Genomic DNA, 16,598 nt, shown 5'->3' on the forward strand with positions numbered 1-16,598 from the left:
ACTGCTGTCTGACTAGCTGGGTGACACAGAGCGAAGGAGATCACGCAGACTGAGGTGTGTGAGAGATTAACGCAACTGCATCTCTTGTCATGTCACCACTGTGTGCTTCCCACTGCTCCTTGTGCTGCATCAGTGCCGCAAGAGAAGCCCTGTTTTCACTCACAGTCTACACCCCCTCCTCCTTCTTCTCCACAAACCCTTCCCTACCTCTCTCTCTCTCTCCATCTCTATCTCTCTTTCTCTCTCTCTCTCTCTCTCTCTCTCTCTCCCTCTCTCTCTCTCTCTCTCTGTATTCCCCTTGCTTTTTCCCTCAAATAAACACACACACAGGCCGGGTTCATTACTATTCACCAGGTTTCTCTAAGACACGCATCATTGCTCCGTTCCCTACAACTGTGTCGGGAGAGAGGCGGGGAGGAGAGAAGGACAGGGAGAGGGAGAAGAAGGGGGGAAAGCAGGAGACATCTTATGATAAGAAAAGAATAAATCACTGTATGTGTTTTGTAGTGTATGGATTGGTGTACAAACACATGTTACCAGACAGCTGTGTGCATGAGTTGTTCTCCATATCTGTCTCAGACAGAGAAAATCTTCAGGGGAATAAAGCTGGTTCAGTCCCTCAATACAGAAATCTGTTTTCTATGGTTGGGGTTTTGAATCATTATCCTTTGCTTTTCATCGAATCAGCCGAGGTCGTACGCTCTATCACAGCATTCAAGTTATTATCTGTGCTGAAATACTGTACCTACAAAGCATCTCTTCCATAAAAATGGGCACAATGCTTGGTTTCAATTACTGTGTTGGCTCAGTCTGAGCCTTCTACAGTCTATAACTACACGTCACATCAATTTCAGGAAACCCCTACTTGTAATGAATCATTTGTTATGCTACTTTTGATTTTAGCCTTTAGTCAGCTGTTCTCAATAGATAGCAATGATTACCACAAAAACATACAGATTAGATTTTTTGGCTTTTCATACGGATGAGATCATTTGTGAAAGTGAGAACATTAGAACACCTTTAAAGACTACGACTTTGAATTCTCTTTCATTTTTCTTTGTTCTGCCATATAGTGATCAAGGGAACAGCAGACTCCACAGTGTAGCGGAGTTTGTTTTACTTATCAACGGCTTCCTCTTTCCCAAGGTTTTAAACAAACAAATTAATCATATCGGCAATTATTTGCGAAAAACAGAGGATGCATTTCCTCCTTTTTTATTTCCTGCATACATCAGCAGACAAAGCAAATTGGAGTCTGAATAGGACATTAAAGTTGTTGTATTTGCATTTTTCTTGAAAAGTGAAGAAAGGGTATTATTTATTATCAAGCACAGCTGCAACAAGAAGTTGATCAACAAAGAAAAACTTATTGGCTACTATTTTTAGAATAAATTAATTATTTTAGTCCTTTTTAAGACAGTTTTACAAAAGCATTCTTGTTCCAGCTTAACACAATGTGAATATTTGTTTTCTTTTCTTAGTCCACTAGGCTACAAAACTATGTATCTCCCTGCTGTTCCTATGGGGGTTGTTTTACTAAAAGATCTATTGAGAAAACTATGGACAGATTATTGATAGTGAAAATCATCGTCAGTTCCACACCTACGTATATAAACCTTGTGAGCTGGACTTGAGTGGCACCTGATGAGTAATATATTCCGGGATTAGTTGTAACATTTTAAAGCAGAGCCCGCCCCACACCCTACAATTCCACTGAGAGGATTTAATTTCAGCTTTACTGTATCAAAAGAACAAATTAGCACAGTTTTCAATCCAAAATCTGAAGGCGAGTCAAATGTGGTGTGAAATGCTGAGCTTTTCAGAAACAATGCTATGTAGACTAATATCAAAACAAATGTTTTTGTACATTTTTAAAAGTTCAAGACAATGTCAGTCCGTCATGCAGACTCAGGTCATGGTGGAGAGTAGATACAACAACAAAAAATTAATTGGCCGTTCATAAACAATTCATGATAAGACCAATAATGACCATTACTAACGGCGTTGATCACTTGAGTGTAATTATCCAGTATAACAGGCATCAACAGATATAGCATCGCCCCATTAATGTGAAGTGCAGTGTGGGCATTGGCTGACAGAAGCCATTATATTCACAGGGCTCCAGATGTGATTGGCCACTGTGCGTTTAGGAATCCTGGGTGGGAATTCCTGATTGAAGTTTCTGGATAAGCGTCAACGCTCCACTGAACTTAGGTTTCTATTCATATGACATTAAAGCCTGGATTGTTTGAGAATAAGGCTTTGCACTCAGTCTATTACAGGAGCCTACAAATGATGTTCTGAAAGACATAATGTTCACAAATCTGAATACAAGAAGCATTCTTTGAAGATGCATGATAAGTGTGGGATTGTATTAAAAGATATCTCCTGCAAGTACATGCCTTGTTCTCCTGCTGTCCTCTATACATTATGCAAATAAGTTAGGTCAGAAAACATAATGCCTATTTTTTTATTAAAGTAAGTTGAATATTATGGAAATGGAACAACAGTCCTTCAAAACGTTTTTTGAAGTTAGCATGAAGCCCAGCCCATTATGAAGTCATTGCGGTTATCTTTCTAAGTAACAAAAGTAAATTCACTGTTACTTTTGCTCTACCGCAGCTCAGCATATAATAACTGTCCAGGGAAATACAGAGAGGGAATTGTTATAGTAACAAGGCTGTAACTTTACCCATTAGACTGCTGAGGCCTCATTTTTGCTTCAGATACACTTTAGAATGTGATTTTTTCACTGAGTTAGGAGATGTGAGTTGGTCCACCAATAACCAGGTACCAGGTAGAGTAGAGTAGAGTAGAGTAGAGTAGAGTAGAGTAGAGTAGAGTAGAGTAGAGTAGAGTAGAGTAGAGTAGAGTAGAGTAGAGTAGAGTAGAGTAGAGTAGAGTAGAGTAGAGTAGAGTAGAGTAGAGTAGAGTAGAGTAGAGTAGAGCCAGTACTATTGAATGAAAATAAGCCTTTTCATTGCAAGCAGGTTCATAAGGGGTTTCACCCTGGCCAGTGCCACTATGATCACGATGAATGATAACACCAAGAAAAAAAGTGTACGAATCGGCACTTGGCACTTGGCAATCCTTTTAAAGTTCTGGGAAAGTCACAGTCTTGTTTAAATGTTGAAAATGTCAACAGTATGAAAAGTCAAGATTTTTTTTAATTAGGGGGCCAAGCCCGAGTAGGGCTGGGACCGCGTTTTGCAGAGCAACGCGGTTCCCAAGCCCTGCGGGGCAGGGAACCCTATTGATCTTGTAGGGATTATTATTATTATTATTATTATTCCTATTCCTTACGTACAAGTGGTGCTGCAGCCCAAACCGTAAAGGGTTGGGACATGCCACTTGCATCACTAGTTCAGACCCCCGGTCTCTCAGCATACAAAAAAATTCAGACATGCCGGCCACTAGGTGGCGCTACAACAAAGGAAAAGGCGTTTTGGGCTATAACTTCCGCACCGAAAGGCCGACAGTCAAAACCTTTATATCCACAGATGCCCACAAGTCAGCTGCATCTTTTGAGATAGGCCACGCCCATTTGCGATAGGATAGATATTTTTCTACGTCGCAAAAACTGTGTCAGTCACCAAAACATACTCCTCCTACAGTTTTCGCCCGATTTGGACGAAACCAAAAGCATTACGCTCTCCTGACTCCCACGAGCAAAAGTGGGTCAAATAGTTTTTCTACGACCATCGGAAGACCAAACAGTAGCGCTTGAAAGATTCGCGAAAATTCCTTAAAAAAAAAAAAAAAGGGGATTTTCTTGAAACTGAAGGGAGACTATCATGGGGCATACCTGAGCCTATGGAAAAAATATGGGCTAGAAATTTCTATGTGGGCCGGACTTATTAAAAAAAAGAGTTTTTCAATTTTTTTGCCTGTTTTCGCCATTTTCTAAGTCTTTAGGCGGGAAAATGGGAAAATTCAAAAAAGTGTCTTTACAATGGAGAGGATGACAATTTGATTTTGCTATAACTCCCCAACCGAACATCGCACATTCAAAAACTTGACATCCACTTGTTTGGTACATTGAGCTGCATCTTTCTATCTAACGTAGTTTTGCGAATGTCATCCATAGGGGGCGCCAAAACCACAAAAAGCAAAGAAAACGCGTTTGGGGCTATAACTCCCACACCGAACATCGCACATTAAAAAACTTTACATCTCCGGATTCCGTGAAGCGAGGGGCCGGCGCCGCGGACGACAACGCCCGATCCCGAGTCGCGTGGGAGGCTTGGCCCCCGTTCACAACTGCTTGCAGTTCTAGTTATTATTATTATTATTTTTTTTTTTTTACTTAACCCTCCCTAACCACATGCAGCACTGCAGGGTACAAATAAAATACGTACTACTCCATTTTCTCTCTCTCGCTTCTGAATATTTCTACTTGGATAACTTTTTTTTTATTCACTCAGGTACTAACTTTTTAAAGTGCTTTATATATTGGTGTCCTCAGAGCCTCCAGAATAGCCTTGTTTCGCCTTGCAGCCATGTCTGTTTGCATACCACATGTCCTTGGCTCTATTTTTGTCCCGAGGAGAAGTGTAGGGGGTGCACTACAGGGCAGTTTTACCCAGGGCTATGGGGACCGACTGGAGAAATGTGGGATAGGTGACAGATAAATCTCCTCTTAAGCCTGTGTCATGTCTACTTTAGCTAATCCACTCACTTTGCATATACTGAATCATATGTGCCTGTCTGACTTGACAAGTAATAATACACAAACATATTTTGACTTCCTCCTTCTCGCAGCCATTGAAATGTTTATGTTGCTGGCTCTCATATGATTACATATACACATCTGCAGGCTTATGAAGGAATACATTGGGCCTGGTGAGTCTTACCATGTTGATTATTTTATGGAAACCTGGGATTCCTTTTTTTTCGCAGGCTCTCCGGACCCTTAAGAAACACAGTATATAGATAAAAGCAAATAGCAGCAGTGGGAGAAGAGCAGGGAGACAAAACAGACCGATCAGATTATGATTCCTGTCACATTGTCTTGGCACAGGCCTCTGATTGAGGGTTGGCTAAATGTCAGCCTATGGAGATGAGACAGAGAGGAGCAAGGCAATGCTTTGTTTTTATCCACTTTGAACACTGTCACTTACGTGTTGCAATCTTTATGTGGCTGCAACCAGCAAACCATGTGTGAGACTGAAAAGGAGATGGCGTTTTCCGTGTATGTTTTAGAAAGCAACAATAAGTATTTTTGTGAAAAACCTAATAGCAGCTATCATTTTGTTGTATAATTTATTACCTGTCAATGTGATGCCTCCTCCATTATTCTATTTCACTTACTTCTTGTAAAGAGACGCATGATAAATATGTTGTTTCTGTAATGGAAAGCCCTATGGAATTGTAAACGAATGCAACACTTGTGCACCATCTAGTGTTGGAATTGTGCGTTGAAAATGCACTTACTCAAAATCAGTCCCTTGGATGCATGCCTCTGCTTCACTGTGCAGAATGATGATGATGAGAGTTTGGCACTAAGAGGCTGTTTGACTGGCTCTGCTCGCCTTATATCTGAACAGCTATGAGCAGGATTGCTCTGACCTTACAACTAGAAGCCAATCCTGGTTCAATATGCATCTTACAAAAGGGTGATTTGAAAACGTGAATAAGGGCATCTTTAAATGTAGACTGTTGCTGTTTTAGATATACTAAGCAGTGAGGAAAAACTGCTCAAATTGCTTATACAATTAGTTGTTAAGTTTTGCATCAGCTTTGCGCTTTGCACTTACTCATTCAAGTACACAAATTCCAGATTCTTAGGAAACACATGCAGTATCCCTCCCCGATCTAACCTGTGTGAATAATAAGTTCATTCAAAAACGGATGTCCTACTCAGGGCTGCTTTTACCTGCCACTAGGCCCTGGGGCTGAGAGGTTTTGTAGGCCCCCCCGGGCGGCGGTCTTACAATACAGATGCGTTAAAGCCATGTTAGTCTACACCACAATATCTCTATTGATGAAATACAAAATCACTTAAGGTAACATGTACTTAAACCCCCTCCTGGTCTAGTGACTTTAAATAACCAAACACACATGGTTGGTTACTGTGTTTTTCCAAGTTATTGAAGAGACAGCGGTGGGGACCCAGGACCTTCTAGGGGGGTCCGGGGGCATGCCCCCCCGGAAGAAAAATTTGAACCTTTTAAAGTAAAATGCATCAATCTGGTGCACTTTGAGAAGAAAACTAAGGCTAAATCAACTGTGTCCTATGTGAGCTATTTTCTGAAATCATTTGGAGACAGAAATACCAAAAAGCAGAAACAAAAATATACAGGTTTAAAAAATCCAGTCAGTCAGCATTCCAATTTTTTTTTTATAATCCCTTATCCCAAAGCTACTTCTCTCTTTGAATTCTTCATTTTGTTTTTAATGGCTCATCTCAATATAGGCCCTTGATCTGCGTTGCCCCGAACAATGTTATTTAAACAAAAATAACAAAAATGTACTGGTGAATGATAGGCCCCTTGATCTTCGTAGGCCAAAAATAATGTGATTTTTTTTCCTTTTTCTTCACTAGTTCATGATGGGCCCCTGATCTCTCTACGCCCCCCTAAGATCAGGGGCCTATCATGAGCCAGTCAATAATTGATTTAAATGACAATGTGCGGGACCTTCTTAGATCAGGGGCCTATATTGAGACAGTAAAAAAAAAAAAAAAAAAAAAAAATTTATAGAGGCCCCTGATCCTTGTAGGCCCTGGGGCTTCAGCCCAGGTAAGCCCGTGCATTAAGGCGGCCCTGGTCCTACTTCAGTAACCACAGGTTGCTGTTGATTTTTAACACTGCTTTACACACCTCTAAGATCATGTTAGTTGACAATAAACTGAAGTAGTCACCTCTGTGTTGCTTTATCTCCAAAGAAGGAAGTGGTTGTTAATGAGTGCCTTTTGTATAAACACATAATGTTTCTCATGGTTTAGAACCTGACCAACATCTCAGCCTTGCAGGACATTGTTGGCAAATCAGTTACACAGCTTAGCTTGGTAGGCTGTGTGATACAGTTGCAAATACAGTTCATGCCGGAATCAGTACAGAGAGAAGAGAGAAAGAAGTAGGTCTTTAAAATGAGATGGCATAGATGTGCATCATGCTTATTTAGAGAACAATGAAAAATTAAGTAATTGGGTCACTGCAGAAGCAATATAAGAACTAAAAGAAAATAAGTTAATTAATTGATAACAGAGAGCATAAAATTGCACACTTAAAAAAATATATTTATACGTTAGCCTCCTACAGTGCCTTTTGCAAGGGTCTGTGATTTATTGTTAGTTTAATCTGACTAAATTCACAGTTTGAATAATGAGCCTGTATTGGGATTTCTTAAGTTGCACAGTTTTCTTCCTTCCTTGCTGGATGTCCATATTTGGTCACAACCGGTTGAGCCTTGCCACTTTGATGTAATTGTTAAAGGGATTAGGTAATAATTCCTTTCTTATATCATAAAGTAAAGTAATACAACACATTGGGCTCCATTATTTATTGCAGAATACACTTTTTAGAAATTCAAGGAACAGTGAAGTACAAGAATCCCAAATATCTTAATCATGCAGAAGCCTTGAGGTGAACACCATCTACCAATTTCTTGGCAGGTTGACATCCATCCTCAAACAGGGTCAAGCTAAACATTGTTATGTCATATCGCACATATTGTCTTTCCTCAGTGGCCTTCCTGAACTTAAGACTTTAAACAACTCACATTGACTTATACAAATTCTGTTCATAGACAGAGAAAGGAGGCAGGAAGGCAGCCAAAAGGGAAATTGTGCTAAATGCTTACATGAGAATGATTACGTCAATGCTAACAAGCTGATGTTAAGCAGGTGTAGATAATATTCACCTTAGTCCGGCAGCTAGTTTGCTAATTAGCAATAATCACAAAGTACAGTTGTAGTTGATGGTCATTTTTGCGGGTTATTTGGTCATGTACAAAAGTAATGTAACAAATTGGAACTTTGATCTTCGGACAACGCTGGATTCAAACTCAGGCAATGACCAAAGTTCTTACAATTCATCCTGTTGGTGTCATGAATGTTTGTACATTTAATGGCAATCCATTCTATAGTTTTTGAAATGTTTGACTAGATCACCAGTGCCCGTAGGATCCATTGTCTGAGAACCATGCATCCATTCGGTAGATGTCGAGAGATTTCACAGGCTGCAAGTGAAAACTTTGGCCTGCAGGTGCTAACCGCTAGAGAATAAGTCAGGTATCACTAAAGTCAGAGGGAATCATCAACTGCGGACTATAACTTTCTGTCTAATACCTAATTGCAATCCATCAAATAGTTGTCAGGATATTTCAGTCTGGACCAACAACAGACCAACATTTGCATCCATCAAGCTACAACATTACAATGGCTAAAATAATAATAATGAAGAAATAGAATCATTGTGGGCACTTGTTATTAGATAGACTTCATTAAAATAAATTAATGAATGATGTTGCAGTCACAACATTGACCTTACGTTTCATATAACTGCGAAAATCAGTTGTACTTTTGTATCTATATTAAAGTGACATTTCATAGTACCTAATGTCATTTTTAGTGTCCAAGCTTCCTTTGTAATACATGCCACAGGGATGTCCAGGTGTAAAAGAAAAGACGACCTGTCCATGAGAAGCCTATGTGTCATTGTTTCCTGAATGATGCATTTTTTAAATTTTCCATTGATAGGGTTTAAGCTTCAATGACACATAAATGCACACTTTCTGGTATCATTTCAACACAAGACTCTTTTTCATTGCTAATCATTGACCCAATTCAAATGGTCATATTATTGTTGCAAGAATCTCCACTTCATCCATTAACCCAAGAGGACATCCTTTTTTCAGTTAAGCAATCCGAAAAGGAGGGAGCTCAGACGCTTTAAAAGAGATCAAGAAACTCTATTATACTGCGACGAGCACTTACAAGAGTTTGCAGTGCTGCTGTCACATATTGAGATCGTAATACTTAGCAGTGAAAAATCCTTGGCCATCCTTGGTCAGTTTCTCTCAGCTAGATCTATCTCTATTGTGGCCAAGATGTTTATGGACGAGCGGATATTAACTCTGTTCAAAAGGAATGCCCATCACACACTGACCTACTGGAGTGTTTTCTTCAGCTTTGGACTGTGCATTGCATTCCTGGGACCTACAATTTTGGACTTGCAATGTCAAACAAACTCAACACTTAGTCAGATTACCTGGGTATTCTTTGCTCAGCAATTTTGCTTGTTGATTGGCAGCTCCCTTGGTGGTGTTTTCAAGAGAACGTAAGTATCATGAACACACAGCTGGCGTGTTATCCCCCCGATGCTACACAATCATCATAACTGCATTTTTCTCTTTTCTTTCTTAAAGGTTGTTCAGTGCCCTTGCTGCCTTATTTGTCTCTGCCCTTGTCATCTCTATAATATTTGCCATCATCCCTCTGTGCAATAATGTTCTCGTGCTTGCCATCGCCATGGCTGTGTCTGGTTTTGCCATGGGCATTATTGACACCATCGCCAACATCCAACTGGTGGCCATCTATCAAAGAGACTCGGCTGTTTTCTTACAGGTAAAAAAAAGCCTGTAGTGCTTCTATCTGTAGATGTAGTGATATGGTTAGCATTCGCATTCTTTTACCTTCAGATTCCAACTTAATATAAGGTATAATGTAGAGAGTATAAGGAATGTTTGATTTGTCATCCTCCACAATGTGGCAACTTTACAAGATTTCTCCACACAATATGTTCAGTGGGTTTGTTTTGTTTTGTCATGTTGTGAGCCAATTATATAGTTAAAAAAAAAAAAAACACAGTGAGTAATTTCTCTGGCCTTTTTCCTTCCTTGAATTTGTACAGGCTCTTCATTTCTTCATTGGGTTCGGAGCCCTGGTGAGTCCACTGATTGCCGATCCGTTCCTTTCAGAGACGGGCTGCGGGAATCAAACAGGGAACGGGACTGAGATCATGCATCATTTCAGGAACATGCTGAGAAACAGTCCCATCGCAGAGCACAACATTACTCAGAGCATGCTGCCCCATGAGGGAGGAGAGGAGGAGTCCATTGTGCACTATGCCTTCTGGATCATGGCCCTTATCAATGTAAGACACAGAATCCATGTCCAGAATTAAAAGTCCAGGAGAGGAGTTCCCTTCTCATAGATGTTTGTAATCTGATATTTCGGTTAATGTTTGAAAATGACTGAACATTTTGTGTGCACCCTCAGTTACCCGTGCCCCTTGCAGTCCTGTTCCTGTTGTATCGGGAGAATCTGATCCCATTTTGCCACAGCACCACTCCTCGTCTTCTGGACAAAGATGAACTAGCAATGGAGAACCAGCAGGGGGCCGAGGGGCCGGACGTGGAGCAAAAAGAACACGAAGCTGGAGGAGGTAGAGACATTTAAAAAGAGAATATAGTTCCCCTATGTTAAGATGAATAATGTGTGGATTCCAAACTGGTATAGATTTAGATAAATTAAATGCAAAAAATGTAAATGCCATTTTGTCTGCTACAATCTTTCAATTGTGATTGTCCACGCTGTTACAGGTCACGGGGATATCTTTAGCTGTTGTCAGAATGATAACCTGCGTGGGCTGCCAGTATCCTTCTTTATGATTCATATCCTTGGTGGGATGGTGCTCTTCATGACCGATGGTATTGTGGTGAGTGAGCGGTGCAGATAAAATAATGTGATGTGCATTTAATTTTCTATGTTCCAGATAAAAAAAAATTGAATTCATAAAGCAGAAGCACATCAAAGAATCTGCCTTTTCCTCTCAGGGTGCATATGCCGGCTTTGTGTACACCTACGGAGTATCACCGCCTATGTCCCTGCCTAATAAGACAGCAGGTTACCTGGCCAGCATCTTTTGGGGAGCGATCACTGTGGGCCGTCTGTTGTCCATTCCTCTCTCGTACCGTTTCCAGCCTGTGAGACTGCTCATGTTCAACCTGGTAAGGCCAACATATCATTGTGCCATCACATACACAGTAAAAACTTACACTTGAAACACATGGTGATGTCAACTCAAAATTGATAATACTCCTTTTTCTTTGTTTTTTTACAGGCAGGTGCTATTGTTACTGTGCTTCTGCTGCTAATCTTCTACACCAGCAGCACCTTTCTGTTTGTCGGCACGTGTTTATGTGGGCTTTTTCTCAGCAGCATATTCCCCTGCATGCTTGCCTATACTGAAGACATCCTCGATTATCAGGGTATAATGCAGTGTTTATGGCACAATTATAATAACATACTGTTATGGAATAAAAGCAAGAGAGGGAATATAAACCTTACATTTGTTTTTGCAGGATGTGCAACATCAGTCCTGGTGACCAGTGCTGGGATGGGAGAGATGGTAATGCAGGTTGTGGTTGGCTCAGTAAGTTTTATATCTACTCTTATTTTAATTACAGAAAATGCCATTGTGCATAGAAGTAGAGAAATAGTTTAATTGCAAAAAGCAAGCCCAGTGGAGGGTTAGATTCATGTTCAGTAGTTTTAATGTTGCTATCTCATCCCCAGATTATTCAAACCGAAGGCAGCTACAGCTTCCTGCTGTGTGGAATGATAATTGCCTGCATCGGTTTTATCCTATTCTTCGGTCTCCTGCTGTTCCATCGAATGCACAGGAATTACCTCACAGGTATATTATCAAGCAGCACCCTCGTAAAGCTGTTGCTGAAGGGTTTGTTTTCATTCATTTCATGCTCATCATCCCCCCACTCACACTCCCTCTACATCCCAACAGGAACAACGAAAAAGTCAGCCATGGTGGAGGAACCAGCAACGGAGCAGAATGGATCTACAAAAACAGAACAGAAGGAGGAGACAGAGAGCAGCTGAGAGGGGCTGCAGGCTGGGGTTTCTCCTTTACTGGACACTGTATAGGTGATGAAGTGTTTCAACAATCTATCATTAACTACTTCAAATGTTTTACCAAAGCCTACCAAATGAGCAATGTGCCAATATATTTTCATTGTGGTGGAAATGACATGGTATTTGCAAAGTAGATGGCGTGCAACTGTAAGAGGTTATAGTTCACCAACAACAAAAATGGTTCTGTTGTGTAAATCAGACAATGCTCGTCAAATTGCTTTTTTGTGTTTTGATATTGCATCAGGGTTTGAAATTTACAATACAGTGATTATGATTACTTGTAGAATACTTGACAAATATTGTTTTTCATTTGAATTGTAATCTTTTGTTTTAATACTGTTGTTGTGTGTTGTTGCATAACTTTTGGAACATGCAAATGAAAATATAGATACTTTATAACGTGTGTATTAAAGCAATTATACTAGTGCAGTGTACATAGTAGAGTTTTGGTTCATACAGAGTCGATTCCTACCACATTTAATAATAGACAACAAATAAAAGAATGTGGATACGTACAACACATCTGCAACAATTCAAATCTTTATTTTTCTTTGCTGAGGACAGCCTCTGGGTTTTACATTGTTTAACATCCAGTGTGGAAGGACGTCGGACTTTGTACTCAGATCCCTGAGAACTGAGAAACAAATGTAAAACAGAGTTATCCTGCATTCTTTTTAACATTTAACCAGTCAATCTATAACTTCAGCTTTAGGACCAGTTGCAACAAGAACAGGCGCTGTCAAAGACCAGGCCAGCGGCACAGTTCTGAAAGTAGGTCTTGCCCCGGCTGCAGTTGTAGAATTGGTTCTTGTTCTTTGGGTCCGGGTACATGCCGTTAGCCTTTCCAGCGCAGAAGCCGCTGTCCATGCCACTGGTACCAGAGCCCCCACCAGAGGAGCTGCCACCACTGGATCCTCCTCCAGAACTGCTACTGGGAGTTGTGCTCGCTCCTGGGATTGGAGGAAGGCGAGTAGCTGGTGGGGTACAGGCTGGAAAAATACAAATAAATTCTTTAATACAATAATCTTAGATTGTTTACATTTATTATCAATGGTCAAGGCGTAGAGAGGCTTACATGCTTGTTCCAGATTGAGGCCCTTTTTGAGAACATTAATGAGTGGGTATTTCCCCTGGTTACAGTAGGTGCCCTTGTAGTCATCCATGTCGAGGGTCCACACCATGGCGCCTCCAAAGTTGCTCTTCTTCAGCCAGTCAACCTACAGCCAGCCAGAAGGAGGACATTTTAAAAAAGAACTTCACATTGTTAGCTGATAACTGTAGGACGATCCCACAAACAGATCAAATACAAAACATTGAATATATTTTCTCCTGCCATATTTTGTAATACTTAGTATAATTCTTAAGGGTTATGTAGAAAGATTTTTTATTTTTTTTTATGTCAGAGGTTATTCTCAACAGCAAACATTGGCCTGTCAAATGGTCAAATAAGTATTTGGTGCTTGTTTGTTACCTTGGTCTGGAAGCTTTTAATGTTGTCATATCCCACCCACTGGTTCCCCTTGTAGGCATATGGCACGTCCTGGGCCTGGTTCCACACCTGCGTTGCTCCATTTTTCAAAAAGTCGCAGATCTGTAATTTCACAAAGCAGTGCATTAATGACAACCTAACGCGCTCATTTATTTCTTATTAACTGGAGTCTGTAAACCAACCCAAGAGAATGCAGTCAACATTCAAACTAATTCTTTCTTGGTTTATTAAAACATTAAGGAAACCTACCTCAAAGTAAGCGAGTTCTCCGGCCTCTTGTGTGTACGGCCCTGGAGTTCCAGCGCCAGCAATAGCTGCTCCAAGACCATTATTAGCAGCGCTCTTAAGAGTGAATGTGTTGCCATATGTAGGGAAACCAACAATCAGCTTCTCAGCCGGGGCTCCTTGGCTCTTCCAGTAGTTCATTGCATAGTCCTGGGGAAAAACGGCATTGGAAATATACATGGATCTGTAATTAGATATCTTTAGCGGATGCTTTAATATAGTTGCTTATAAAGATTGTTACAGAGAAACTGCAATGTATTCCCAAGTTTTGTTCAATGAAAAAATATTTTCTTGAGGATGTTCAAGTACTCACCACATTGAAGTAGATGAAGCCGCCCTGGTCCTGGGGGCCTCTGAACAGGGGACTGCACTCGCCAGTCATGGGGTCCCAAGAGCCATGGAAGTCATATGACATGACGTTGATCATATCCAAGGACCTGGGTGAGGCAGACAACAAAGGAAGAGGGTTAAGATGCCGGCATTAAAATGTTTTCATTGATCATTTAGACTAAGGGCTGAGATTCAGAGTTGTTCTGTTCAACTGTGCCCCATGATGTTGCTGTGGTTGAGATTGGACACACCAAACATGCTTCAAATGCTTACTGGCCAAGCTGGGGAATCTGATAAGCAGAATCAATGGTGTCCTTTCCAGCCGACACAGCAGCAGACATCAGAAGACGAGCCCTGTTGCTCTGCTTGGCCTCATTCTCAAAGGCAGTTTTCATCTCCTGTTGAATGTCAACAGATATAAAATATTTAGTAGTAACTGAACTTCATGATTTGATACATGGTCGGGTGATATGAGTTATATTGCTTGTATGTACCTTAGACTTGGCAAGGCACAGTACAAACCCCACAGGGGAATTATTGTGGCCAAAAACAATCATCGCAAGCTTGAACAGTGATATTTGCTATTGCGTATGACATTTTTGCTAACCATATAGAGGAAAAAATAAACCGGAGACTGAGCAGAAAACCAGACAAAGCAAACAAACCTGCAGGAAAACAGAGTAGTACTGCTTGTCGTTATAAGAGCCTCCTCTGTTGGCTGGATACTCCCAGTCAATGTCAAGCCCATCAAACTCATACTGTCTCAGGAATTTAATGACGGAGTTGATGAACGTCTGACGGTTGGAAGGGCTCGCCACCATTTGTGAAAACCTAATGTGGGAACAGAAATGAATGTACAACATAAGACCTCCACTGTTGGAGTGCCCACTCAGCAGATATCTCTAGACTATCTCACCCAGTAGAGCCGAAGTTCCATCCTCCAACAGACAGAAGAGTCTTCAGGTTGCCATTCCTGCCAAATAAAATGACATTTTACACTGCAGTGACAACTTAAACACATGTGTTTATGTAGGTTATTTCCTATGAAGAACAAGAGGAAACAAATGTTTTCAGTAACTCACTGGTTCTTCAGGGCGTTGAACTGACTGTAAAGAGTCACATCATTCCACTCAAAAGTGGCCAAATGGCCATTCTTTATGGTGGCGAAGGCATACAGAAGATGGGTACACAGACATGGGTCGATGTCGGTGGGCATATAAATGGTCGGAGGCGGTCTGTACTGTGCCCAGTTCGTGAAGTAGCATGACAGTATGTAGGCTGAGCCTTTGAATCAAAGGAAAGCTATATTTTTATTGACAAACAAATGAAATGCAATTTCTAGCAATAAAAAAGGACAAAAAAACATGCACACTGTTTCCCATATTCATTACTTACCAAGCTGCGCATGCAGCAGCAGGGCCAGAGCTGTAAAATTAAAAGTCACATTGTTATCTTCAAGAAAAATAGAAAGTTATTGCAAAAAGTGCCCAAAAGCCTCCGCTACATATATGTATGCATTATATCTTATATCCAAATCCTGGAAATAGCAACCACAAGACATCTGCTGCACATTGAGAACATTCTTTTCAAATAGAGCAGATCTTTCTTACCTGTCACAAACAGTACCTTGCCCATGACTACCTTTGTATGAGGACCTCATCTAACAGGTGCACTCTACTTTTATACATAGCCAGTTTGCTCAAACATAACAAACATGGGATAACTGCCAAAAAGGTGTTTATTTACAAATGATTGTTTCAGAGAAGATTATCAAATGTGCCCACTTAAGGAGTAATATGTGATTACTTATCACGCCTTCAAGCATATTCTCCACGGGCGCACTTTCACCTTGTGTGAAGGACTCATTCATCAAACATAATGCAGAAAATATGCCCACGTCTAAAAATCCTTGGCACATATCAGAATGAGCAAAACTGAATTGTTTACATTTTTGGATGGAAAAAAACACAGCAAAATAAGAGGAAAGACACAGTTTATGATTTGACTTAAGGATATGATTCTAAATTGATGGACATTTTGACTATATCTTATCAAATATTCCCTTTCGTGCCACTCAGTTAATTCACCATCTCTGTTCAGTGGTTACATAAAACATTAGAAGTCAATTCACATAAACAATGGGCAAAATTGGCTTAAAAACCGGTCGGTCTAGACTGCAGATACGTGACGATAAATATGTTTGACAACTCTAATCATGCTGCAAAGATGATCGTGATATGTCATGAACAGGGATTTGCATTCCAAATCAAAAAGCATTCACTTGGCAAAAACAGAGAACTTATCTAATCATTTGGCTTCCATTATAATGCAGCCTTCTTTATCTTTGACAGATTATATCATTTTTAAAGACAGATACGCTGGTGTCAGTGGAAAATATCCCAACTGAGCCATGGAACAAGGAGTATTGCCATATGCTTTTTTAAAACAAACCTTTTAATGGCATGCCTGGTCAATTTAAAAATATATATTGGTGTGTGTGTGTGTGTGTGTGTGTTGTGGGGGGGTGGGAGGGCGGTCATTTACCCCCTGATTGTCTTAGTTAAAACAGTCCAATTTAAGCTTTAACAAAAGTCATTTCATCATCTCAGGAAAGTTTAA

The 16,598-nt window shown here is 40.4% G+C and overlaps 2 protein-coding genes across 2 annotated transcripts; one reads left to right on the forward strand and one right to left on the reverse strand.

The window, feature by feature from the left end:
- Positions 1-9,051: 9,051 nt before the first annotated feature.
- mfsd4ab (major facilitator superfamily domain containing 4Ab) lies at positions 9,052-11,842 on the forward strand (the record flags this gene model as incomplete). Its single annotated transcript, XM_080030845.1, has 10 exons — positions 9,052-9,281; positions 9,370-9,568; positions 9,855-10,097; positions 10,223-10,388; positions 10,546-10,661; positions 10,780-10,953; positions 11,067-11,214; positions 11,308-11,378; positions 11,522-11,642; positions 11,748-11,842. The coding sequence occupies 10 exons, from the start codon at positions 9,052-9,054 to the stop codon at positions 11,840-11,842; spliced, it is 1,563 nt and encodes a 520-aa protein (XP_079886971.1).
- A 741-nt stretch (positions 11,843-12,583) lies between these two features.
- LOC307252763 (acidic mammalian chitinase-like) lies at positions 12,584-15,614 on the reverse strand (the record flags this gene model as incomplete). Its single annotated transcript, XM_080030540.1, has 11 exons — positions 12,584-12,864; positions 12,951-13,092; positions 13,347-13,466; positions 13,614-13,799; positions 13,963-14,086; positions 14,253-14,377; positions 14,645-14,810; positions 14,896-14,952; positions 15,062-15,263; positions 15,375-15,404; positions 15,590-15,614. 11 exons carry the CDS (start codon positions 15,612-15,614, stop codon positions 12,584-12,586), a joined length of 1,458 nt encoding a protein of 485 aa, XP_079886666.1.
- Positions 15,615-16,598: the final 984 nt, after the last annotated feature.

This window comes from Ammodytes marinus (assembly GCF_949987685.1).
Source record: "Ammodytes marinus genome assembly, chromosome: 7".
Taxonomy (NCBI): Eukaryota; Metazoa; Chordata; class Actinopteri; order Uranoscopiformes; family Ammodytidae; genus Ammodytes; species Ammodytes marinus.